Source organism: Pelecanus crispus, chromosome 1 (assembly GCF_030463565.1).
Source record: "Pelecanus crispus isolate bPelCri1 chromosome 1, bPelCri1.pri, whole genome shotgun sequence".
In the NCBI taxonomy this organism is placed as follows: Eukaryota; Metazoa; Chordata; class Aves; order Pelecaniformes; family Pelecanidae; genus Pelecanus; species Pelecanus crispus.
The window spans coordinates 160,383,771-160,410,394 of record NC_134643.1 but is presented as its reverse complement, the minus strand read 5'-3'; the positions used below and the strand labels follow the sequence as shown (position 1 = coordinate 160,410,394).

The 26,624-nt window shown below is 50.1% G+C and overlaps 1 protein-coding gene across 3 annotated transcripts; it reads left to right on the top strand.

Moving 5' to 3' along the window:
* Nucleotides 1–3,492: 3,492 nt before the first annotated feature.
* On the top strand, nt 3,493–10,166 carry ING1 (inhibitor of growth family member 1). 3 transcript variants are annotated; one of them, XM_075709735.1, is made up of 2 exons: nt 3,493–3,747; nt 8,636–10,166. In XM_075709735.1, the coding sequence occupies exons 1-2, from the start codon at nt 3,606–3,608 to the stop codon at nt 9,337–9,339; spliced, it is 846 nt and encodes a 281-aa protein (XP_075565850.1). In that variant the 5' UTR covers nt 3,493–3,605; the 3' UTR covers nt 9,340–10,166. The 3 variants fall into 3 exon arrangements, with proteins under 3 accessions (XP_075565850.1, XP_075565857.1, XP_075565862.1); XM_075709742.1 differs by lacking the exon at nt 3,493–3,747 and adding an exon at nt 6,657–6,810; XM_075709747.1 differs by lacking the exon at nt 3,493–3,747 and adding an exon at nt 8,489–8,544.
* Nucleotides 10,167–26,624: the final 16,458 nt, after the last annotated feature.

Below are 26,624 nucleotides of genomic sequence, written 5' to 3'. Positions count from 1 at the left end.
CTTTTTTTTTTTTTCTGTCACTCTCCTGGCAACATAGGAGGGGCTAACAGGAAGATCTAGTAGATGGCACTTTGAAGAGGCAGCTGATACCAAGCTCTCTATCCTCAGTGCATCCAAGCCTATCAATACTTTTGAGCAAATTACTGAAGCCTAGCAGGCCACAACTGCACTTGAAAGTCGTACCTTCCTAATTTTTTTTTTTTTTTTTTTGTCTATAAGGAGTTTTGTCTATAAGAAGTTCTTGTTTAGTAGATTAGCAGGTACTTTTACAGACGGATTTCTTATTTGTGTGTGTAATTACTACTGTGCATCTAGAATGGTGGTTAACTTTTTTGCAAGAATGACTTTTTTTTTGGGGGGGACTCGTGAATTCTTTTCAGATGTCTTGCCTCTACTGAGTCATAATTATTGGCTTGGGTTCTTATACTAGCCAGGGGACTGTCAACTACCTTTAATTGCTGACAGCAGCTCAGCTTCTTCAAGGCAAGGGTGAAACAGGCTGTAACTACCACAGTGGTGCCAACAATTTAGGTGTTCACGGGCTAGTGCTGCCATTACACAACTCCCTCTTGATGCCACCGTAAAGCAGAGCACACAGGTCCAGAAACACTGGCTTGGAGCACTGCCTAGATGCCGTAGTACTCATCATCATTTACATACTTAAGATCTCAGGTTTTCAAGGTTTACATCAGCAAGTACAGCAACTCATGGAAACAGAAACTGAGGGGAAGAAAAGAACAGAGAACTCACAGGTATCTTCAGAAAATGAGCAACTGCCCTCTGTAATCTGCCCAAAGGAGTGGAGCAAGGTCAGTTCAAAATGGGCTTGCTCTATGCTACGGAAGACAGGCTCCGCTCCTCCAAAGTTATTTTGGTGGTTGGCTTCCACTGGAGGGATCGGTAAAATAGCTGCCTGTGCTCCCCTGAAAACCCCACTCTGGGCGTTCAGACACCGAGGTGATGACAGCAGCAGAAATACTTATGGGGTTAAGATGCTGAGGTCCTTAGTCAGGCCGTTGCTCCCTCTGTTCCCTACAAGAAGAAGCAGGACATCAGTGCCTCAGTAAACAACGACTGCACCAGCAAGTCTGAGCGTTTAGAAATGATGAGTCAGTCTCCCCTAAATTAGGGGATTGCCAGTGACGTTTTTAAAAAAAAAAAAAAAAAAAAGAAATAAAACCAAACATGAGAGGCAGAAAGCGTGCCTTGTTTTGCTTCGCTGGAGCTCGGGTAGTTTTTCCAGACTCGCCTTCCCCTCTCCTCGCTACCCGACCCCGCCGATCCTGGCGGGACCGGCTGCCTGCGGGCTCCGGGGACTTCCCGGGAGGAAATGCCAGTTAAACGCGAGCGCATCCCCCTCACGAAGGACGAGATAAAACCGGCAGCGCTGGCAACGCCGCTGCACCCCGCCGGGCCGGAGCCCGCCCTGCGCGGCCCCGCGGGCGGGGCCGAGCCGCCGCCACCTCCCCTCAGCGCCCGCCCCGCTGCCCGCCACCGCCGCCCGGGGGGATCGGAGCCCCGCCGCCTGAGGGGGGAGCGGAGCGGGGCGGGGCGGGCCGGCCATCGCCGGGGGAGGAGAGCTTTCCCGGCCCTACCTGCCCCGCTCGGCGCCCCGCCGCGGGACGAGGGCGGGGAGGGGGACACGGATGGATTTGGCAGCCCCGGAGGAGCCCGCGGAGGAAGGAGGGTCTCATCTCCCCGCGCCCCCCCAGGACCGGCGCGTTACTGGCCGGGCACGAACGGCCACGGCAGCAACTTCAGGGAACAAAGGCAGGCTGCCCCCGGCGAGCCCCAGCCCCGGGAGAGATGACCGACAGCGCGCTCCTTCCTCACGGCCGCCGGGCCACCCCGGCGGGGAGGGGCCGTACCGGGCGCCCCTTCTCCTCCTCACCAGAGGCGCTCAGAGCCCGTTCCGCCGGGGGCAGCCCGCCGCCGGGCTACTCCGTAACGCAGCCCCAAGCGTCCCCCGGGGCACCCCACCGCTCCGACAAGCAACCGCTAACCCTTCCCTCGCCGCGGCGGCGAGCCCGCCGCCGGCCAGCGCGCAGGCTCGGGTGCCGCTGGGAGACGTAGTCCCATCCCACCCGTAACGGGCGGCGCCATTTTCTCCCCGCGCCGCGGGCAGCGCGCATGCGCCGCGCCGCACGTTACCGCCCCCTCTGCCGCGGCCGGTATCCCGGGCAGCGTTGTCACCGCGGCGCCCGCCCTCCCTCCCGCCTGGCGGCGATTGGCCGAGGCAGCGGCGGGGCGGGACAGGAGGGAGGAGGCGATTGGCTGGGGCGGGTGTCACCCGCCGCGGGGGTGATTGATGCGGCTGCCCGCTGAGGCGGGAGGCAGCGCGGCTCCTCGGCGTCCGGCGCCGCGCCGGGTGCAGCCCTGCCCCCAAAGCGGGGTGGCGGTGGCGTCGCATGGTTCCCGGTGCCCCCCTTCTCCCCGTCCCTCCCGGGGAAGCCCCGGGAGCTGCTCCTTTCTGGGCTGAGCGCGGCCTCTGCCACCCGCTCGCAGGAGGCGAGAGACTCCTCCAAAGTCCGTGCCCTAGCGCAAAAGCATCCAACTTCCCCCCCGCTCGCAAGCTCCGGCCCGGCGCCGCGGGCTCTCCCCTCAGCCTCCCCGCGGGCCGCTCTCCTCGCAGCCTCCGCGCAACTTCACCGCAGCACCCACCCGCCTTACCCCCTCCCCGCCCAACCGCGGGGGCTTGCCAACCCTACGCCGGCACCCAGCCGCCCACCCCCCGGCTACGAGCGCAGCCCTCGCCGCCTTGCCTCGCCTTCCCTCCCCGAACGTGAGTAAGGGGAGGAGGGACGATGAATATGCAGAGAGGCGCCGGCCCCGCCGCGGTTCCGGGAGGGGGAGGGGGGGGAGCCAGTGCGTGTGTGTGTGCGGGGTGAGTGTGCCTGTGCGTGCGGCTGTATGTGTGTGTGTGTGTGTGTGTGTGTGTGTGTGTGTATACAGCGCTGGGAGGGGTGCGCATGCGCCGTGCGTGGCGGGGCTGAATGTTTCCCAAGTGTTTGAAACTGGTATTTGGGTTTTCCACGTTGGATCCAGCGCGGCGTATGGGAGCGAGGAGGCTGCCTGAATATCACCGGGGAGCGGCGGCGGCGGCGGTGAGGAGCGCGGGGAAGGGGGGAGCGGAGGAGAAGCGGAGCAGAGCGGCGCTGGCGCACGCAGCGGGGCTGCCGCTGCTTCTGACAGGCACTTTGCAGAGCGCATTTTGTTTCCAGATTGTTTCGGAGGAGCTGGTTTAAGCCCCCCTCCTTTCTCCTCCTCCTCCTCCCCCCCCCCCTCCCCTTCACACACACACACAAATCCCTCTGATTGTTCCTACCACCTCCTTCGTGAATTACCCACAACGACAGCCATTCAATCAGCTGCTGCTGGCTGTAGGGGACTAGCGGAGGGTGTGTGTGTGTCTCTCTCTCCCTCCGTTTCACACAAGAGGAGTCAGATGTAGCTTCTCTCGTTTTTTGGGGGAGCTACCGAGAGAGGTGGGCAGGGAGTGAGCCGTTCATCGGGGTTACCGTCTTCGGAGGGAGCAGCACTTGCTCCCAGACCGACAGGCAGAGAGAGGTGTGGGGAAGGATTTTTTTTTTTTTTTTCTTTGCCGGATGAAAATGTTGAGTCCTGCAAACGGAGACCAGCTTCACCTAGTGAACTATGTGGAGGATTATCTGGACTCCATCGAGTCTATGCCCTTCGATCTGCAGCGAAATGTCTCCTTGATGAGGGAAATTGACGCCAAATATCAAGGTAAGTGCTTTCTCTCTCTCTGTGTCCGTGCCCGTGGTGTGGGGCTGGGGGGGGGGGGGGGGGAAGAGGGTGTCTTTCCCTTTCTTTTCTTCAGAGCTGAGCCTCGGCTCCGTTCGCCCCTCTGCACCCCACAGGGATGGTAGTTTTATTTTGGGGAGGTGAGAGCAGGGAGAAAGCCGGGAGGAGAGATACGAGGAGTGGGGGAGAGAGAGAGGGAGAGAGGGGCTGATCTGCAGCGTTAGCTCTTGTCATGGGGCGGAACAAAAGGTCTCCAGCTTCTCTTATTAAGCAAGGACTCTGCTTTTCTGTGTAAATTGCTGGCCAAGAAGGCGGGGGCAGGGAAGTGGGGTGTGCGGTGCACAAAGGGGGGCCGTCCCCGGCCGTGGGGCTGAGGTGGAAGGGTTTGGGGGTACAGAAGAAAGTGCTGGGTGGACAGAGAGGGAGAGATTACAGCACAACATTTAGGAATGTACAGTATTCATTATGGCTGTAGTAGGGGAGAGAGGCAGCTAGGGAGGGAGGGAGGGAGGGAAGGAGGAGAGGGGGGTTCGGCGAGAGTGGGGGGCAGGGTCTGCTTTCTTCTCTCCCTCCTCGGTGGGTTTCGGTTCACCCCGCAACACGTCCCCGCTCCGTGGGGCGGGGGGGACGGGACTGGCGTGTGTGCGGTGCGGGCTGTGCGGCGGGGGGGGGGGGGGAGGGGGGGCGATACGGCCGGGCTCAGGGATGTGCTGGAGGCTGAAGTGCCCCCTCCCCGGCTCCGCCGGCGCCCGGGGCACGCCGCCCCCGTGCCCCACGGGCAGAGGGGAGGGGAGGCCGGTCTGTGCGGGGCTCGGGGCAGCTTTGTCACTTGCTTTGCTGGTGTCCGCTCGGGAAGGGGGGGGGGGGGGAAGGGGAAGGGCTTTATTCGGTGCCGCCGGCAGCGGTGACGAGCCGGGGCTGCCGGGCGGGGAAGGAACCCCCTTCACCCCCGCGGCGGGCGCGCCGCGCCCCCCGTGCATGTGGCCTTGGGGGCGGGTGGGCAGCCGGCCCTGCCGTTCCCCCGGCCGCTCGCCGGGCAGCCCGCCAGGGAGCCCCGGCGGCTCCCGGGGGGAAGGGGCCGGGGGAAACTTCCTGGGGAGGCCGCGGGGGGAAGAAGAAGGCAGGAGAGGGCAGGGCGGGCAGCGCGCGTCTCGCGCGCTCCGGGCAGGCGCCGCCACGGCCACCGCCGGGGCCAGCGGGCGCCTCCGCGCTGTGCTGGGGGGACTCGGCGTCGGTGCGGCTTTTATCAACGCCCCTCGTTAGCATATCGCGGCTGGCCCCGCCCCCCGCAGGGGCTGATAGGGGGGAAGCCTCCCCACGGGACGGCCGCTGCCCGCCTCCCGCCGCCGATTGGTCGCCGGGCCGGGCTGTTCCGCCTTGTGCCCCGCCTCCTCGTGACGTTTCGAGAAAGCAACTTTTCTGTGGGGTTGATTTGAATATCTCGGCCTGCCTCGGCCTGCGGGTTCTGATTGGCTGGGGCGGCAGCGGCGGGCGGGCCAACCGCGGGCGTTGGGAGCGTGACTGACGTGCCCTCGGGAGGGCGGACGCCGCTCTTCCCGCCTCCTCTTGCTCGTGAATGGCGGGCCGGCGCTGGGGGGGCGGGCGCCAGCGCGCTCTGCCCGCTGCCGTTGGCTGCCGTTTTTTTTAATTGGTGTTTTTCACTCTTCTGGTTCTTTCTGGTCCCGATGGGGAACGCCGGGCCAGCGGGGGCGGGCTCTGCCCCTCGGCGGCTCCCATAGGCGCGAGGGTGGGCGGGCCGCCGCCCCTCTCCGCCCGGTCTCCGCCGCCTCCTCCCCCGCTTCCTCTTGCGCCGCTGTTACGCTGCGAACCGCGGGGGGGGGAGGGGGAGGGACGACCGCCGCCGCTTTCCTGCTGGAGAACAATAGCTGCTCCGTCACTTCCGGGGCGTTGCCGCCGCGCCGGTTGCTAGGAGAAGGCGGTTCCCTCCCCCCCCCCGCCCCGGCGGGACGAAGCCGTTTCCCGGCCGGCCGGCGGGCGCGCGCGGGCTGCCTTCCGTTAGGACCGTTAGGGCCCGCCGCCTCGTGATGGCGGCGCCTGGCGCCCTCCCCCGGCCGCCGAGCACGCGGGTGGCCGGGGGCGGGGCGGGGCGGGCCCAGCTCGGCGGCGGGGGCGGGGGCTGCGGGGCGGCCCCGGGGGCGGCGGGTGGTGCCGCAGAGGGGCGGGGCGGGGGCGAGGGCCGGGCCCGGCCCGCCCCTCGCCTCCCCGGGCCGAGGGAGCCGGCCGCGCCCGCGTCTCGAACGCCGTTGTCCCGGCGGAGAGGGCCGCCGCGGGTAGCGGCCGGGAGGCGGCGGGGCGCGGACATCACGGTGTGGCCTCGGCCCCTCCTGCCCGCGGAGGCGCCTCCGCCGCCCCCTCGGGGGCCTGGGCTGCCCGGTGCTGGCCGCCCTGGCAGCGGTGTGGGAGGGGGCGTCCCGGGGATGCAGCCATTACGGCGGCGTCTCGGCCCCCGCGAGGGCCACGGCACCGTTCTGGGAATAAAACCTTCACAACACACGGCTCGTTTTTGGGGTTGTTTTTTTTTTTTTTTCCCGGTCATCTGAGTGGCGTTTGCGGTGCCCGGGGGTGTGCGTTCACAGCTGGCGAACAATTGCGTCACACGCCAATCGCGCAAAACTCCGCTTTCTGCTCCCTGTGCTAGGGCAGGCCGGCGAGCGCGGTTCACAGGCAGCCTCCGCGGGGCTCTCTGGCCCCCAGCACCGGCCTGCAGGCCTCCTCCCAGCCGTAGCGGGCAGCCATCGAGCTGTTTCTTCTCGCTGGTGCAGGGCTTGACTAACGCCTTCCCCACGCTGCCGCCGAGCAGCCCTTGCTGCGTGCGTGCCTTTGCCAAAAGGCACACCTCGCCGGGGGTCTGCCGGGCGAAGCGTGTCCCTGCCCGGGGACGCGCTCGGCGGGGCTTTGCAGAATTCGGGATTGCCGCAGCCAGCTCTTTCTCCTGCATAATACGGCAGTTTCAGGTGGTGGTGTGGTGCCGTGGTGTGAATGTGTATATGCGGTACTAGAACTGAAGTTTTCGTAACGCCTGACGTAAGTCCTTCAGTCACTCGCTGTTTTGCGGTATCAGGAGAAAAAGTACTCCTCATGAAAGATGCCTACGTACCAGATTCGGGTGGGTTCGACCGATGACATCGGTCAAGTGCCAAAACTCAGAACATGAAACTTCTGCATTTCAGCCATTGAAAATAATTAACGCTAGATTTTTAGTCTTCCTGAATGCTCAATCATCTCTACATTTGGGGTTTTTTTGGTGGTGGTAGTGGTGAGAGGTTTCGGGGGTTTTTTTGGTGTTTTGTGCGTGTGTGGTTTGTTTTTGGGTTTACTTTTTTTTTAGTTGGAAAAAATGCATTTGCTTAAGATAGTTCATAACATACTGCAATTGGTCAGATAGGTTACATTGCAGTACCTGCTGACAGGTCGCGCTTGACTGATGGGAGAAGCAGGGGCTGCAGCTCTAAAAACCAAAGTAAAACTTGCATAAGCTTTCCATGTCTTCACAAGAAATTTGGAATGCGTGTGTTCAAAAAATCTACCCAGGCAAGACAAAACCTAAATCACAGGATAACTATTAGTTGCATATGTAAATTGCTGTTACAACATTCTCTTATAAGGCGGGGGAATAAAAAAAGTAAGTTCATACTTGTGAAATTCAGAGACAGTTTTGGTAATACCATTTGCCTGTATATGAGATCCTGGTTTCTGTTAGGTGAATTCAGATTAGATTTTATATCTCAGTACATTTTGCTTCTCTAAGGCAGAATGTTCTAACCTGTGAGAAAGGAAAAAATCAGAGAAGAAATGAGATGCAGGAAAAACATTTTTGAGGACTTAGTATGGAAATGCTGTGTCTTATATGTTTAAGTTGATTTGAGTATCGTAGTGAAACTCAAAAACATCTGCTTAAAAATAGGTTTCTAGAACTATTCTTGAAACCTGAAACACTTTTGTGCAGCGTTCTTTCTTATACGCTGTTGGAACAGTGCAATTCAAGGTCTAACATATTTTCAAGGTTAGCATTTCAAATCAGAAGCTCTAGCTGCTCCAATTGTTGCATATCATCTTTAATGTTGTCTTCTAACTTTTTCATCTCCTTCTTTGCGGTAAATATTTATTGAAGATTATATTCCTGTGTTTTAAAAAGTAAGCAACAGTTTTTTTTACAGAAACTATAGGGAGGAAATCATCTAGACATCTTTGATATTGTAATCCTGATTCTGTAGCCCTAGGGATTTAAGTGGCCTCACATTTTCAGCAACAATAACTCAGCAGTGTCGGATGAAGCTTGCCATAGCTTGGGGTCTAGCCCTGTGTATTTGGAGTTCTTCTGCATCGACTGTCAAGTATGGCAGTGATTATTAAGTATCTCAGCATCTGATTTCTACACTGGTTTGTGCTTGCTTTCTGTCCCACTCTCTTTCTCCCACTCTCAGTCATTCACTAAAAATATTGATGTTATACAGAAAATGTCCCGGAAAACAAGCTATTAATTTCCCTTCTAATTTTACAATTAATTTGGGAACTTTCGATGTTGTGTGTGCGTTTGTTTAGTTAGTTGTTTCTTTTTAATTACTGATAAGTTTAGAGGGAAGAATTGTCAACGTGCATAAAATTGTATTTAGTCCCTTTTTTTTCCCTAAATCAGCATTTGCCTTCTGTTCCTGCGGGACCGACTAGAACAAAAGTAATCCGCTGGAGTCGTGAGCCCCTTGTCAGATACCAGCTTCGGGGAATCTGTCTTTGATCAGCTTTGCGCGTTACAAAAAGGTGTTGCTGCGTGGAAGGAACAATACGGGAAGGCTTTGTTTCGCCATTCTCCTTGTCGAAAGTATTTATAGTTTTTATTTCTTCCTTGCAGAGATTCTGAAGGACCTGGATGATTACTACGAAAAATTTAAACGAGAGACAGATGCCGTGCAGAAGAGAAGAATGTTGCACTGCATACAGAGAGCCTTGATTCGGAGTCAGGAACTGGGGGATGAGAAGATCCAAATCGTCAGTCAGATGGTGGAGCTCGTTGAGAACAGAACCAGGCAAGTGGACAGCCACGTGGAACTGTTTGAGACTTGCCAGGAGAGTAATGATACCACTGGAAACAGCGGGAAAGCCAGCCAAGATAAGTCAAAGAATGAGACAATCGCGCAGGCTGAAAAGCCCAACAATAAGAGATCGAGGCGGCAAAGAAATAATGAGAATCGAGAAAATGCTTCAAATAATCACGATCACGACGACATCACCTCAGGAACTCCAAAGGAGAAGAAAGCAAAAACGTCCAAGAAGAAGAAACGATCCAAGGCTAAAGCAGAGAGGGAAGCTTCTCCCCCCGACCTTCCCATTGACCCTAACGAGCCAACATACTGCTTGTGCAACCAAGTCTCCTATGGAGAAATGATAGGATGCGATAATGACGAGTGCCCCATTGAGTGGTTTCACTTCTCCTGCGTGGGACTCAATCATAAACCAAAGGGCAGGTGGTACTGCCCCAAATGTAGAGGAGAAAACGAGAAAACTATGGACAAGGCATTGGAGAAGTCGAAAAAAGAAAGGGCCTACAACAGGTAGTTTGTAGACTTTGCCTAATGAAGAAAAATAAAACCACCAAACCAGTGTATTTATTCTCAGTGTCACCTTTGTTGAGGTGAAAGGATTGTAAAATGTATATTTTTAAAGGAGGTTTAAAACTGAACCATTCCTGTTATAGGGACGGCAATAAGCAATTTTGTTTTTCATTTGGTAAACTGTAACAAGACTGTGGTCTGTGGACCAATGTATTCCAAAAGTAAAGTTACAAGAATTTAAACTGAATATTCGGGTGGGTCTTAAAAGATAAATTAATACTTTTTTTTTTTCTTCTCCCCAGTGCCGGTAGCACTCTACACACATTAAAATTTTGATGACAAATATCTCTGAAATGTAATTTTGTTTTCTTTATTGAAGAATGTTATTTACCTTTTGAACAAAATTGTTAAATAGTTTAGCCATCTGGTTGTATCTGAATAAAGCTGCAATACATTACAATGTAACTTCTTTCGATGATAAGCAGTGCAAGAGCAAACAAAAGGAGGGTAAAATTTGGTTCCTGCTACAAAGTGTCAGTATAACAGTTCAATAGCAAATGTTTAAATAGGCTTAGAGGATTATTTTTTAAAAAAAAAAAGTTAATGGTTAAATTTTACACAACAAATATTTTATATGCTGGCCAAGTACCACAAGGGCCATTTTAAAATGATTGAATATGTTTTATATTTAACCAGGAAGTGGTTTAGTAATGAGACTTAACATAAATGAAGCTTTATACTGTCACAGATAGTAGTGTAGCAATCCTTAATTTGTTTAAGTTGTATAAATGTACATTTTTAAGTGGAGTTGCACTTACTGTATTATACTTGGAAATGCAGCCAAATGCCATTGTGTAACCAATGTGCATTTCCTGCTGTATGTATGAAAATTGTACAGCTGTGATATTAAGAAATAAATGAAACAACTTTGACAGTTTGCTTCTTTAGCAATCATGTTTAATGATCATTCATATAGCTTTAAAAAAAAAAACCAAACAAATTGTCTTTAACCTCAGCAGCTCCAGCAAGCTGGTGCTAGGAAGCCTGAAACTGTTGTAGTGGTAACCAAATTACAGTTCCGATAACGAACCTTCACAGAATTTACGACCAGCAAGGTCACAGGAGAGCCAAAATAGCATTTAACTTTCCATCCGACTCAACTCTTTTTGTGCTTGCAGTCACTCCTGGACCCAGGCATTTATCTAAAAATCGATAGTATAGAGCTGGTCTTGTGCAGTTGTTTTCATGTTTTTACTACACTACAGATATAAATTATTCCATGTTTGTTACCAGCAGAAAGATCTTTACAGCATTTTCAAAGTATTATTGCAGCCATTCCAGGGTAGGTGTTTTTATTCTTCATGGTCACCTCGCACAAAAATATACTAGTTATGACCAAGGATTAGGTATCCAGATCCTCTGTCGCTTACCTTCGTAGTGAAGCTTGGTCAGACTTCACCTGCGTGGCTGGCGGGGCCGACGCTGTGGCTGAGCTGATTTCGTCTCCTCGTCCCCTGGCGGGGGCCTTTGCTGCAAGTGAGGAGGGGACGGGGCCAGCAGTAGGAAGGCCATGGAAGTGAAGGTTGTGAAATCCAGTGGGTCAGACAGGAGTCTTGTAAGAATATGGGAGGCAGGGGTTAGGTGTGGTGTCTTTTTTTTTTTTTTTTTTGGAACACAGCATTCTCTTAAAATTTATAATTGTGTTGTTTTGCTTCCCGGACAGTGAAACCACTGAAGTGATGTGGCTTTTTCCCCGACGTATTCCACCAGGTCTTTCTGTTGGAAGTAGGGGAGACGAGGTTTTGGATCCAGTTGAACACAAGACCATTGAAGGGGCTCGGCGTTTTCTAAAGATGTGCTGAAAAGCCCCAAGACGCGCCGCATCCCCCTGCAGACAGGCATGCTCCCAGTGACAAGTGGAAGTCCTGTTTTACTTCCGAGTAGGTGCACTAAGCGTGCGTGCACGAGCATTCGTGTTTCCAGTCGCTACAGACTGTCACGTTACACCGAGCCACCTGTGCCCTGGGCAAATGACCACTCCGAATCACATCTCCTGCTCCCGAGGTGGTTTAGGGTTGGTGTGTAATTTCTCTACTCTTTCCCTTCTCTTTTCCTCTTCTCTCTAAAGCCTTCTCGTTTTCCATTCTCCCTACGTGCTTACCAGTCTTTCCCCCTCCTCCCTCCCTCCACTTGCTGTTGTTGCAGCTAATCCCAACGTTTCTGGTCTTTTCTGCCTCAGCCATTCTGTTGTCGTCCCACCAGCTGAGAACATCGATACTTAGCAGGATTGTACTAGTGAAAGCCCAGCAAAACTTTATGTAGGAACTAGTGCAGACCGTTTCAAACCGTAGCCTTTTTCCTGAAATGGCTGCACTGGTTCTGTGGGGCATTTCGAACATGAAAAGCCAGAAGAAAACAACAAAGGTGCCAAGAAGTATGGTAAGAAAGTTCAGCTAAAGATGGATCGGTAGAGCAATATTTATAGTGCCCTTAGATGAATATATCTCCAGCTACTGAAGGCTTGCCATGTTCTCCCATATTTCAGTCTTTTGCAAAAGACGGCTGCTGATCTGCGAGGCGGCTTGGAGTTACATCCCTTTCCACATTTTTCCAAGACTTGTCTTACCTTCCCAACTCACCCTGTTACAGGCGGCAACGTTGTTCTGCTGCTTGACCGCGAGGGTTGACTGGACCGGCGAGGTACCGTTTGACAGGTCTAGTTTCAGTGGCCAGGCACAATTAATTACTTTAGTTAGATTTGAGGGACTCTGCTGTGGCACTAAGCTCTTTGTTGGTGGAAGTGAGGCCATCTCATGTTCTGCTGACACACTGCCAAGTGCTGCGTACTCTGCAAACTTTGTTCTGGCTTTGGTATCTTGTCTAAAACGCTGTCTTTACAAATCCTCCTTTCTTAGTTATTTGCAGTGAATTTAATGGCCACGAGAAACTGCTGTCCTTTGAGCTGACTTTTGTTATTTCTGCATGACAGATCAGCTAATTTGCAAGCTTCCTCATACTGCCTGGCAGGGTGACAGCGCTGTCCTTCGGGCAGATCATCTGCAGGTTTGAGAAAACACCCGAATCTCTCGGCGACCCTTTCCTACTGAGGCTGCCGACAAAAGGCTGGAGTGAGAGGGAGGCTCTTCCAAGAGCTGAGCTAAGGCTTCTGACTCCTTTCCCGCAGGCTAGTGAGTGGCTCTCAGGTATGGCAGCATTCATACAGTGTCTCAAGATCAGCAGGTGTTTGTTGGGAAGTCACAGCAGCGGGAATCGCAAACTTCTTAAACCTCTCACTGAAAACATTCAGGCAGCCGTGCCCACTGCTGATCAGTCATAGGTGTCACAGGTAAGTCCGTGCGGTGCTGCCGAGCCCTTGAGCTGATGATAAAGTCCTTCTGACTGCTGAAAAGCGCCGGTTCGACGCTCAAGTCAAGGGAGGTGGCAGCAGACCTTACACCTGAGTCGTCCCCACCCTCAGGCGGCAGATCTTCTGCAGCAGGGCAGCTGGCAGCGAAGAACCAGTGCTGAAGGCACGAGTCAGGAGGCAAAAGGCGGCAGCGAGGGAGCCCTTTGGGTGCTCTGTCAGCTCCAATTGCAAAACGTCCCCAGCGGAACGGAGAGAGAGAACCACCAGGAGCCTGAAGCAGCAGAGCAAAGCATCAGTTTCTACCCTTATATCACCTGAAAGCATCCCAATTAAGCAGAACTACTGTCTCCATTAAGCAGCAGCAACTCTGGCCATGTGTATCATTAGGTTTATATAGGTTTCTTACTAATTAAGCACAGTTGCTGATTAACTGTGTCCTAATTTCGTGAAGCGTGCAAAATAAATACAATTGAATCGGACTGCTCCACCAGTCTCACTTTTTTGGTAGGGTATTTTTAGTTAATCTTTTAAATTGTAGTAACAATTGAAGAGAGAGACAAAATATTGTAAACTGTTTCACAGAACATAATGCAAAAAAAGTTCTCTGTAATAGAAATGCTTCAAAACAAACTTGAAGATCCTTGGAGTGCATTCTGTTGCTTTGGTTAGATGACTTACATCCTAATGGCCTATTTGCTCTGTGTACATAAAAAAAAAAAAAAACCTTTGCACTAGCCATAGCTCAAAAGAGCTAATAATTTCTCGCTTCTGAGTATCAAAAGTAATGTGAGCATTCAACATAACGTCAAAAAATAATCAAGCTAATAATGCTTCACGCAGCTTCTTACTTTCCCAGGTGTTATTCAAGTCCAAAATGTAACAAGTAGAAGGAATGATGCAGTAAGGAAGAGCACCGGAGCAAACAAAGTATGTATAGGAAGCACCAAGACACAGTATTAAGGTTTTCTCCCGAGTTCAGGAAGCCTAGATTACTTTTCCCAGTAAGGGTTTATTGTTGTTGGTAGTCAAAAAAAGCTAAGGTACCTCTGTCCCCTCTCACAGCGGGGCAGCTGCGTCGGTGACCAGGACAGGAGTGTGGAGGGCCGGTGGCTCTCCCCAGTTGCAGGCTTCTGGTTATTGGTGTGTGAAACCTGATTACCGGGTTAAATTAATCCTTCAGTTCACTTTCTAAACAGTTTTGCCAACGGTGGTTACCATCCCTTGCCCCGGGCTGTGGTCCTGGCCCCTCTGCAGGGACCTCACTGCTCTTGCAGCTCTGGGAAGGAGACGAAAGGTGGTTGATACCAAAATTTTAAGAACAGGTACCAGCATTTAAATTTCCAGCTCTTACTTGAGAAGCAGAAGTAAACATTGTGGCTTAACATCCTTGAGAGAAGGACTGTCCTCTGTGAAATACCTGGTAGTTCAGCTAACCGTTTTATAAGACTTTGCATACCATCCATCTAACATAAGGCCGTGAATTCTCAGGTGCTGCAGTAACGAGGAATGTGGAAGTAATCCCGGTCAGATGGATGGACGCTTTGTAGAAGTCAAAATTCCTTTCAGTTGTTGGGGTCAAAATCTAACCTCCATCCAAATTTTAGGTAACTAGTGAAGCAGGGAGCAAAAGATGTGTCTGAAATGGCAGAATTCCTTGCAGTACAGTAATTTGAGTTTATATATGACTGTGCTCTATGCACCGTGCGCCTGTGCACTGAGTCTATCCCCCAAAAATGTTTCAAGGCAATTCCTCAGATCGCTTATCAAATGTAGCCCTATGGATATTGACAGTAACATTCATTTTTAAGCTGCTTTAAGTTGTTACTTTTATTTTCTGTATCTTACTTTAATAAGTCAGCCTTTCTATATGGCCGTCGGCTGAGACTGAGGGCTGGGAGAGACTCAGTGGGAGCTGCAGAAGATGCAGGCAGTAGGTGACTTCACGCTTGTGCTACATCAGTTCTCCATGCTGGCGCTGGCTGAACTGGGCCTGAACTTCTGCTTCTGCTTCATGCTTTGGGGAAAGGATCACGATGCAAGGAAAATGGAGTCATCTCTTGCATTTGGCTTGCTGACAAGCCAGGTAAGGCCCTAAGAGATTAACATCTCTAGGGCTCGTGACTCAGCATGGTAAAAAAAAAAAAAAAAATATATATATATATATATATATATACACACACACTTAAAATAAGTTTGGAACTTTTAAGTGAATATTGTAAAACTTGGGTAAGGCAGACAGAGTCACCTTTAAACTCTCACTTTGTGGAAGAATTAATGCAATTTAAATGACTGTTGCCCCCTCAGTGCTATGCATCCTGAACTCCCTCATCACACAATACACTTTGCTAGTTCGATTTTTTTTTTCGAAATAAATCAAACTTGCAAAAAAAAAGGTTTTTAGTGATAAGGATGAGAAACCCAAGTGAATTGTGCATAAATGATTTACCTGCATACAGAAAGGAATGTTTTGCTATGTTAATTAAAAGATATATATCAGGGGACTTTTCTTTCTGCCAGCCTCCACTCTCCTTGAGATTTGCATGGTTTTATCTGAAATAAAATGGTGCGTTCTCATAATAGCTTCTTCAGTCTTATAACTTTGGGAACAGACAATTTATTGAGAGCCGTATCAGTAGAAGATGAATTGTTAGATGCATGTTCCACACAGTGATTTTCTTCAACAACTAAAAGATTAAGGGCAATTCTTTCAGAAAAGTCCCCTGAGTTTAAATGCTTTCATTTGTAGGTGTCCCTGGAGGACACCAGAAGTAGAAGGAAACAAATGTAACATGCCTTAAACTTTAATCAAGTCTAATCTATGGTCACAGTTACTTAAAAACTTTGATCGTGATTATATCGTTTTGGCATAGTGTCACCATAGAAGAGAAGTATGATTGTTTGGATGCTCTGATTTTGCACTTCCATGCTTTATCAGGATTTGATTTATTTTATATTTTGCCTCAGTTTTTTATCTGCTGAGCCTATTCTGCTTGGATTGGAGACAGCTTCAAGAAGACAAAAGTAATATTTTTAAATTAAAATTACTGATACTGCTCTCAGTCTTTGTTATTCACACTCATACATAATTTTTTTCTTTTTTTCTGGGAATATAGAAGGTGTCATGAGAGGCTCCCTTATGCTGAGCCCTTAGAATCCACACAAAGAAACCTTTACAAAAGGAAGAGAAGGACTTGTGAAGAGTGGAAGTAAGGCTACAATACCAAGGTAAACAGCTGGACTTTGATATCAAAAGTAATCCTTCCTGGGCCGTAAAAGATTTAAAGGAGTTCTATCTAAATAGCTTCAACAGAAATAGAGCATCAAATTTTCTGAAAAGATAAACACAAAGAATGCGACATTTGTGCACTTCTGCTAGTTTTGATGAAAGGACGGGAGGCTGTTACGTGCAGGGGCAGTAGTAACATTTTGCAAAGGCAGAACTGTGTCATGCTCTACAAGAAAATATTGGAGAAGTGGGTTACCAAGGTGCCCTATCATCTGTAGACGTTATTTTACAGAAGGCACCGCTGGCCTGGCAGCACCCACGTCCATGGGGGTGTCAAGGGAAGCCAGAGAACCTTCTTTGTGCAAGTCAGAGGCCAAGGGTCCACTTACTGTGTCTGACAGAGCAGAAGCGGGCAAAATTATATTTGACCTCAACTCGCTGTCAAGCCATAGCTAAGCAAGTTTCTCAAAAAAGCACAAATATTAACTTCTATGAGTAAGCTGTTAGTATTTTCCATAGGTAACTGAGGCAAATGTCAGATGCTGGTATTTCAGGAAATCTTTCAGGCATTAAGTGGCGAGATGGGTTATCTAATGCTACTAGCATATGAACAGTGAAAACAGAGGAACTGCTGGAGGACTAGTTGAAAAGGTTTGTACCAAAGCTCAGGAAGAACAGGTGTATTTTTATTTGTAAAACTGATGTAAATCTTATTTCAATTGTTTCATCTAACTTTAAGAGGGTTTGTTGCCTCATCCTTTCTAATGCAGGGCTTTTTAAGATGGATTTCTTGCTTGAAGTAAACACTAGAGACACAGACTCAGGTATGTTGTCAGTGCAAGTTGCTCCATTGCATGCTGGACCTTCACCTGGTCTTTCTGGACAGCAGAGATTCCCTCCACTGAAAATACAGGTAAGGCATCTCTGCTCCATATCAAGCAGCTGCTGGAGGCTGTTTTATCAGCATCATGCACACATCGCACCAGTCAACAAAATTTTATGTCTCTGCGGTCTCTGTACTTGCTCTTCCAGAAACCACCGAGGACGTGTCCTCCCGGTAGATAGACAAGGATCTCAAACACACTCTTTTTTGCACTCTTTTTCTAGGGGGAGGGGGGTGGGTTTCAGAGGAATGTAATGCACATGACGAGTGGATGTGCTTCATTCTCTGCAATATACTGAATGAATCTTTGAAAGGTTATATATCTCCTTACCTGTCAATTGCTTCTACTAGACAGTCTGTGGTAGTGTATGCACGCCGTGGATTAGGAAATTGTGTACACGCTTGCAGGACAAGGTGACAGTACAGTAGTAACTACAGAGCCACTTCTCCTTGTCCAGCACTGCTGGAACTTGGGCAGGCTCTAGGGTGCAGGGCTGGGTTTCTGCTATAGGTGCAGAAAGGATTGCTATAGGATTGGAATTCCCAGCAGCCAGCTGTCTGAAGGGAATTTCCCTTCACAGGGATATGAACATTTCTCATTTCACACACCCCCAAATAATTTTAGGTAAACTGGGATGATCAAGAAGATGACCACAAGACAGAGGTGAAAGGACTGAACATAAATTATGCTGGGTATGCAGATGACTGCTTGTATGTAGCATGATTTGGAAAAGATTGTTACATATGATCATCTTAAAAAAAGCCAAAACGACAATCTGGGATGCTATGAGTGGGTCAGCCTCGCTTCGGTCCCTGGGAAAATCATGGAGCGAGTCCCCTTGGAGCACATTTCTGGGCACATGAATGTGAATGACAGCCTTCAGCATTGCTTTAGCAAGGACAAATCATACCTGACCAGCCTATTAGCCTTCTGTGACAAAATGACCAGATTTGTGAATGAGGGGAGAACACTGGATCTCATTTACTTCAGCTTTAATGAGGTGAATGCCATTCATGTAAACTTGAGCAAGGCCTTCAGCATTGTCTCCCATAATATTCATGCATCTAAATTGGGACTGTGCAGTCTGGATGGATGGACAACTAGATGGGTAAGCAGCTCTTTGGATGGCTGAGCTCAGAGGGTCATGGTTAATGGGACCTATACCTTCTTCCTGGGAGCTGGTAACGAGTGGAGTACTGCAGGTCTGTCCTGTGACCTGTCCTGTTTAATGTCATTATCAGTGACCTGGAGGGGGTGGTGAAGGGCTCTCTTGTCAAGGTTTTTGGTGACACCAAACTGGAATGGTGGTACCAGTCAATAGGCTCGATGCTGGGGTTGCCATCCAGAGGGACCTAGACAGGCTGGTGTGGGGGGCCGACAGAACCTTGTGGAATTCAGCAAGGACAGCTGAATTCATGCAGCTCTCCAGAAGTCCATGGGGAAAGTCCCACTAAACTCTTATTTCAGATGTAAGAATCCATTGAAGCATTGGAGATGAGCTTGTCACTTCATCCGTGGGGATCAGCACTGTAAAGAAAAAGTAAATAAGCAGAGTAACCTTATTAACCCATCCTTAACTGATCCTGGCACAAGTTTACTGCTCTGGAGTCTTGCAGGGTGATATTATTTTTTTTCTTGGAAAAAGGTATTCCATGGTGATTTCTTCTCTGTCAAATACAAACAGATGAAAATATATCACCATGTTTTCTAAACCTTTTCCTTAATCGGTGTGTAGGAGAAGGGAGTCCTTGGATTATATAGTTTATCTGAAGATTTATGTTTTGTTTTTGCTGTGTCTCAGGTAAGTTCCCAGCTCCCCACATCTCGTTTCTGATCAATTTTAGACAAATTCAAAACCTGACATCTATTTTTGGCTGCTGGTTTTTTATTACTGCTTTAGTGCCTGGATATGAACAGAGCTGTTTGAAATGCTCACAGTGGTAGGAAAAAGTTTGATGCTGAAACACTCCACAGTTCTGAGTTTCTGGACACCAGGTGCCCACCAAAGCTGCTCTATCACTCCCCTCTTTGGCTGGACAGGGGAGAAAAAATATAACAAAAGGCTCGAGGGTCAAGACCCTTTCATGGGCAGGGAGAGATCATTCACCAATTACAGTCATGGGCAAAACAGACTTGACTTGGGGAAATCAGTTTAATTTATTGCCAATCAAATCAGAGTAGGATAATGAGAAATAAAAAACTAAATCTTAAACCACCTTTCCCCCACCCCTCCCTTCTTCCCAACAACAACTTCACTCCCGATTTTCTCTACCTCCTCCCCCTGAGGAGCATGGGGAACGGGGAATGGGGGTTGCAGTCAGTTCATCACACACTGCCTCTGCTGCTCCTTCCTCCTCAGGGGAGGACTCCTCACACTCTTCCCCTGCTCCAGCGTGGGGTCCCTCCCACAGCAGACAGTCCTCCACAAACTTCTCCAGCGTGGGTCCTTCCCACGGGCTACAGTTCTTCACGAACTGCTCCAGCATGGGTCCCTTCCACGGGCTAACAAGTCCTGCCAGCAAACCTGCTCCAGCGTGGGCTTCCCATGGGGTCACAGCCTCCTTTGGGCACATCCCCCTGCTCTGGTGTGGGGTCCTCCCCGGGCTGCAGGTGGATATCTGCTCCACCATGGACCTCCATGGGCTGCAGGGGCACAGCTGCCTCACCATGGGCTTCACCACGGGCTGCAGGGGAATCTCTGCTCTGGTGCCTGGAGCACCTCCTCCCCCTCCTTCTGCACTGACCTTGGTGTCTGCAGGGTTGTTCCTCTCACATATTCTCACTCCTCTCTCCAGCTGCAGTTGTCCAGGGTTTTTTTTCCCCCCTTCTTAACTATGTTATCACAGAGGCACTACCACTGTTGCTGATGGGCTCGGCCTTTGCCAGCAGTGGGTCCATCTTGGAGCCAGCTGGCATTGGCTCCATTGGACACAGGGGAAGCTTCTAGCAGCTTCTCACAGAGGCCACCCCTATAGCCCCTCCCTGCCACGTTACCAAAACCTTGCCACACAAACCCAATACAGTTTCCTAAATAAAATTCTGTAGCAATGGGATTTTCTGAGCTTAGCCATCCATGTGACCGGCACAACATGGAACTTGTCTTTTTTGGGGTGGTGTTTTCATAATTGCAATTTTCTTTCTATATATCCTGTAACTCAGGAAACAAGAGATTTGTAGTGAAGATACCATATTTGTTGGAAAGGAAGATGAAGTTTTTGATGAAAAGGATGAGAGAAAACATGATAAAATTGTGCACAGGCCTATATTGTGGGCCAGGAGCTGGTGCCTCTGCCACCTTGTCCTCTGTGCAAGGCATGAACTCCCAAGCTGGTATGGCCACATTTGCTGCCGCTGTGATGCCTGGAGGTGTGCGGCTGGGCACAACAGCAGTACCACACCTACCCAAAATACACTGATGTTATAGGCTCTGGGGAGAAATGAAGCTTTTCCTACAGAGCTGAACCTGGTCCAAGAGACATATATGGGATGTCATCTGCCTCAGTGCACAGACTTCATGTCCTGGGACCTTGATGTAAAAGACTCAAGCACTGACCATGTATGGCCATGGCTGTGTGCCAAAGTCTATACGAGAAGAGGTGGGGATTGGTCCCTCAAACACAACAGGTTTGCTGACCCGCACCACAGGCAGGTTTGGGACTGTTTTGGGAAAAGGTCCTCTGTAGCAGGCTGCTGCTGGACATTATGTCCCTTCTTGCTTCAGGATGCCAGAGGGGAGGAACAAGTGGCTGGCAAAGTCGTGGAGCAGGAGAAAGGCACTTAAACCGTGTTGCAAAAATAGCAGCTGCGAGCCTTGTGGCGGGGTGGCATGAGCCAAGGATCAAATGAGCGAGTCCCTGTCTCCTTGTGTGCCCCAGGAGGTCATGGGGCAGGGTGCTCCAGAGGGCCACACCGGCCTGCCCAGCCCCAGAGTGCGTGCAGACCGTCAGCAGGTGTTTTTCTTGATTGTGGTAGCATGCCCGAGAAACCACATTTTTTCGATTTCCTGCAGTTTATCTGCTTTATGCTAGTAGCTGTTTCTGCAACTTCTGAATTTATTTAGCCCAAAGCAAGACCAACCAGTTCTCTTGCATATACTGGAAGCTCACTCTAAGGAGCAAGAGTGAAGATGAACATAAATGAACCCAAGGAACAGGTGCTGCTGTAGAACTGGGAATTGGGACTAAACTGTCATTCATGTGCATAAGCACAATTCCTACTGATTTCATATCTCACATCTCTGACTATCTACATGCACGGTGTCTTATCACCCAGTCCATGCCATCCTTCTTATCCTTCTGTGCCCAATTCTGCTGCCAGATGAACCCCTACAGCTTTTACCAAAGCCAATTGGAATTTCAAATATGTTTTAGATGATATTTTAAGTCAGTAAGTCTTGTTTTCACAAGATCTAGTACAAGTGGGGATTCATTTTGTTGTAATAGCTGGTCTTGACTTTTTCCTAAGGTTCCTATGTTGCCAGGCTTTTATGGGAGTGGACACATTAAATAACTCCTATGATTCCCTCTGCCCCTATGTCTTGCCCACAGTAACTGGGTAAGTGCAGATTTGTTAATCATACCACAGGGAAAGCATAAGAGAATTGCTAAATATACCATGGGGAAAATAAACTGGTGTCTTTAAGTTGGAATTGCTAGTTAAAATGTTAAAAATATGAATATAATAGGATGGTAGCAATTAAAAAATCTAAGTATTTACAAAAGGGCAGAAGCAAAGATTGAAGTCAAGGCAGATAGATACCTTGAGATATTTGTATCAAAAGACTTGTCTCTGCTTGTGTCCTGTTTCCCACTAGAGCAAAGATCCATTTACATTCACCTGCCTTACATCAGATTCACTTCCAGTATCAGCATCAAAACCTCTCCCGTTATCACTGCATTGTGTCCCAGGACCTAGATTTCCTACCGTGAAAGACCAGACACTGACCCCCCTGAGCCATCGTGCTCAGGCATCCCTGCTCCTTTTCCTGTGATGCCACCCAAGGAATGACAGCTGCCCCTCCACTGTGGTTTTGCCCTGGAATTTGCAGCTCAAGGCTAGACCCCTGCTAAAACCAGACTTGCCGGCAGTCCGTACTGGGTCCATGGAAGTCCTCATTCACCTGCAAAGTTAGGAGAGAGTCTGGAGACACCCAAAGGGAAAAGGTTTTGGCCACCCCCAGTCCCTTCCCATGGGGCCACCCACGCTCTCCTTTGCAGGAGCCGGATGAGTAAGCGTAGGTGAGATGCGGTGACACTGAGTACGCGGAGTAGACGACGGCCTGTTACACATTTCCTCGTTGCTCCCCCAGCAGACCTTGTGTTTATTTTGCAGATGAGCTGATCCTTTTAGCAGGAGAGCGAAGGAATGGCATTAGTAGCTAGGGCAGCGGCATTAGTAGCTAGGGTTGTCTCGCCTCCCCATTGTGCAGGAATGAGACCTGCGAGGGTTACATCTCACACAGCCTTAGGAAAGCTATGAAATAAAAGAGACAGCTAGCAAGTAGTGGCAGAGAAAGAGAGGGAAAGAAAGGAAGGTTAAAAAAAGTATCTTTACGAGTGGAAAGTTGTGGAAGGATGCTGCAACAGGGCCGTCGGAGCAGCCTAGGCAAACCCTACTAATTTCAGCCTTTATCCAAACTTCCGTGGTACACATCTCTGCCACATGAGAGAAGCTTCTTTGTATCAGTTAAGGAGCAGTCCTTATATCCTTTAATTGCAACAGAGAAGCACCTTCTACACCTTCTACTACAGTGCATGCAGCCCCAAGGACTATCCTTCCCTTTTTTTCTCAGGGTTTGTCTCCATCCCAATTTAGCAAGGCACCGTGGAGCTCCAGAAGAGGATGCTGTGCCTTTCCGAGCACTTGGCTCTTCTCTGGGCTCGTGAGCTCCCGAGGCCGCTGTCTGCTGCTGGTACCATCGCTCCCTGCAGTTCGGTTGCCTTAGTGAACTGCACCTTTCATCCACACTGGCTTCATATGGATGCAGCAGCTGTGGAGAGAGACATCAGCAGGAAAAAATAATTTAAACAGCCTGCCGGAGTGGATTCCCAGCCCCTTTCCTGTGCTCACCGCCATGCACCATGCAGGCAAAGCACTACCTACGGTCTTCCCCTGGGCTGTGGTACCTGAGGCACAAAATAAGGAGGTGCAGACCAGTAGCTGTAGCAGCACTGGGATGCTGGTGTCACCCTGGACCTCTGCAACCTGGGGTAGCTGCCATCCCAGATGCATGTGCGTGCTGTCAGCCAGTTCAGCTGGGTACTGCGGCTGGTAAGGTCTTTAATTGCAAGCCAGCTTGCTATGGCGTAGAGGATGCTTTTCTTCAAAAGTGGAATTTCGCTCTGTGGTACACCTGAAGCACCAGCAAGTTGTTGAGTCAGAGCCCTTTACAGAAACATTAGACATGGAGAAGTTTTCCCGAGGCCTGGTGGCAACTTTAATTCTTGAAATAGGGCTCTGTCGTGGTTTAGCCCCAGCCAGCAACTAAGCACCACGCAGCCGCTCGCTCACTCCCCCTACCCCGGTGGGATGGGGGAGAGAATCGGAGGAGTAAGAGTGAGAAACACTCCTGGGTTGAGAGAACAGTTTAATAATTGAAATAAAGTAAAATGGTAATGATAACAACAACAACATAATAATAGTAATAATAATATACAAAGCAAGTGATGCACAATGCAATTGCTCACCACCCGACGACCGATACCCAGACAGTTCCCGAGCAGCGATCGCTGCTCCCCAGCCAACCCCCCCCAGTTTATATACTGAGCATGACGTCATGTGGTATGGAATAGCCCTTTGGGCAGTTTGGATCAACTGTTCTGGCTGTGCCCCCTCCCAGTTTCTTGTGCACCTGGCAGAGCATGGGAAGCTGAAGAAAAGTCCTTGACTGGCATAAGCAGTACTTAGCAACAACTAAACCATCAGCGTGTTATCAACATTCTTCTCCTACTAAATCCAAACCACAGCACTGTGCCTGCTACTAGGAAGAAAATTAACTCTATCCCAGCCGAAACCAGGACAGGCTCCTCTGGCTCCAGCTCCCTGGCCCCTGTCTCCCCGCATGGAGGGCACAGCTCAGCTGCCTTTTGACCCATGCAATAGGGTATCTTCAAGTGATCTGTAGTCCCTTATGAGCCATGTCTTTAATTTTCAGGCTGGGGCATGGAGATGGGCTGGAAAGAGAGCTGTGTCGATGTGTTCAGGGTGGCGCAGAAAGTCGATGGGAGGCCGTGGATGGAGCAAGCTGGGAACTTGTAGCATGTTCAGAGGAGAGAACAGAAGGCAGCGGCTCATGTTTTTGGCAGCCAACATATTTTAACATGGGACTGTTGTTACGTTTTTCCCTTCAGCTTGAGGTTTGGCTAAAATATATATGTATATATTCAATTTAAAACACTGTTTAGCAGGCAGGACACTTGCAGCAAGGGTTGGCTGGCAGCCCAAGAGGGCGATGCCCTCTCCCTCAGCCTTGGCACAGTTTTTCTCCACACGTGCTGCCGGGCCTGCCCGGTACAGGCAGCCATCGCCTGCCCTCCTCATGCAGTGGCGGCCGGGGTCTCCTGCAAGCAGTGGTGCTGCAGCAGGAGGCACCTGGGGGAAACCATGCACTGTTGGGCTCCGATCTTCGATTATTTATGATCTGGCCTCAAGCTTGAGCTGCCGGTCCCTACATGGATGCCTCCATAGCTTCGCTGTTATTACTGCTCCTCTGGAGCCTTTTATTTGCCTCGTTCATATTCTTGGGGAAGTTGCTAAATTAAAATAAATCCTGTAAATTCCATGGATAATATACAGCTCCAGTGACACGGCCTGAAGCTTTTATTGGCAACCGTTATCTCTAACTACAGATACTTTTTTGTACATGATTCCTTCCCACTAGCTCGATTGCAGAGAGGCTATTGCTGAGGCAATAATTTTCTCATATACCTGTTTATGATTTTGTTCCTTCAACCCTTAGGAGAAGGAGAGCCACTGCCTGAGAAGGGCATTCAAAGCCAGGTGCCCAGCTTGAAAGTGTGCTGCAATGTTGGTACGGAGAGAGGGTGAAGCAGGAATTGCTGGATGAAATTCCCTGACCTGTGCTGTGCGGAATTCATGGCCTGAGTGATTTCCCCCAGCATTACTTTTAATCAGTGGCATTTCTGTCAATCAGTGGTATTTTTTTCAGTCCTCTGCTTTCCGCATTAGCAGCATATGGGCAGGTGTTTGGTGTTTGACCGTGACTGCAAATAGTGACTGCTAGATGCAGTCCTGCTGTTTACTAGCACCGAAGAGGCATGACAAAGAACCTGATTCACACTTCCACGGCGAGTTGTTTCATGTCTCTGACTGCATCGGGGGCCCTGCCAAGAGCAGGCAAGGAAAAGGTACTGTCAGTTCAAGGCACCACATTTTAATATGCTTCCCAGTTCTCATATGGCGGAGTGATGTAAAAAAGACATTTGCCTGGAGACCTCTGTTTCCAAGAGCAGTTATGAGCTTGGGGATGTAGTTTCACGGGATGCTCAGGCCAGAGCTGAGGCTCTTAGAGCTGGGATCAGACCTGCCAGCAACCAAGCAGCACGAGCCTCTGCTCTCATCTAAAGCTCCTTTGCTGGCTCAAACATCTTCCAGAAATTTTCCCAGGGTGGCTCCGAGATGCCAGAAGTTATGACCGATTGTGCCAAAGCCACCAGCGCCTTTGCTATTCCCAGTCTCCAGGTCCACCTTGCACCTCCTCAGTGGACCCGATGATCTTAAGGGTCTTTTCTATGATTCTATGACTCTTCTCCTTATTTTGCTCCTCAGCTTGCTGAGCCTTGGCATCCTTCCAGCTTTACAACCCTGAGCACTTGAACATCTACATTTGCTTTGGATATTTGGTGCAGGGGGGGCTCTCCCTAGCTGAAGGGGGAGCTGGTTCTGATGGCTGGGTTGCAAGCTGGTGCACGCATGTGCGTGTGTCCGTGCAGGCACCAGCCGCACAAGGACGTAGCCCTGAGCCCTGACGGCCGGACAGCCTCTGACCGCCTGGGCCAAGGTACCTCGGCCAGACTCGCAGTTCCCACAGACACTTCAGCCACCAGACTCCCACCACCCTTTCCTCACTTTGGGGAATGTTTCAGGCGTTGCAGCATCGCCTGAAGAAGCTCTACTTGTTGGAAGGGTTTAACTGAGTTGCGCACCCTTGCCTCCCGAGCGAAGAAAGGGCTGAGGGCAGGAGGGAAACAAAGTCCTCAAGGACGGCGTATCAGATGCTTTTACTGGAAATGCAAATTATAGTACTATGTAACACTTACTAATGTTCTAGGTACAACAAAATAAGTTACCTAATCTATTCATCTATTCTCTGATGAAAACCTACTTGTTTGGACTGGCCTCATTTTCTCTTTGTCTGCAGCTCTCTGATCACATCCTATTTAATTTCCCCTTTCATTGAGAAACCACACTAGAAACCACACTTCCAAATGTGAGCATTGTTAGCATGCTCTGTCTAATTAGTTATAATAATCTTTGTTGAGGGAGGCTGAATTCAGAGAGATTCAGTAAAAACTGATCCCCCCCACCCCAGCCATTAGCCTTGTCTGTCAGGCTGGTTTTTGTTGTTACAGGGCCAACCACATCTGGTAAAATTTCCATAGCCCTAAGGCCACCGGTAGGGACAGCCGGCACGGAAAGCGTCCGGCAGCCTGTGAAGGAGGACGAAGGCAGGGACAGGCGCTGTCGTCCAGCTGCAAGCAGCCAGCAGAGACCTTCAGACCAAGGTTTAGTCCATGGTGTACTCCTTCCTGGGGGTATGTTACGGCATTTTATTTACAACACCTGAAGGGTTG

Coding starts and splice junctions, on each gene's coding strand:
- ING1 (XM_075709735.1), top strand. CDS start 3,606: ATGAAAATGTTGAGTCCTGCAAACGGAGACCAGCTTCACCTAGTGAAC. Junction 3,748..8,635: donor AATTGACGCCAAATATCAAG/GTAAGTGCTTTC, acceptor TCTTCCTTGCAG/AGATTCTGAAGGACCTGGAT.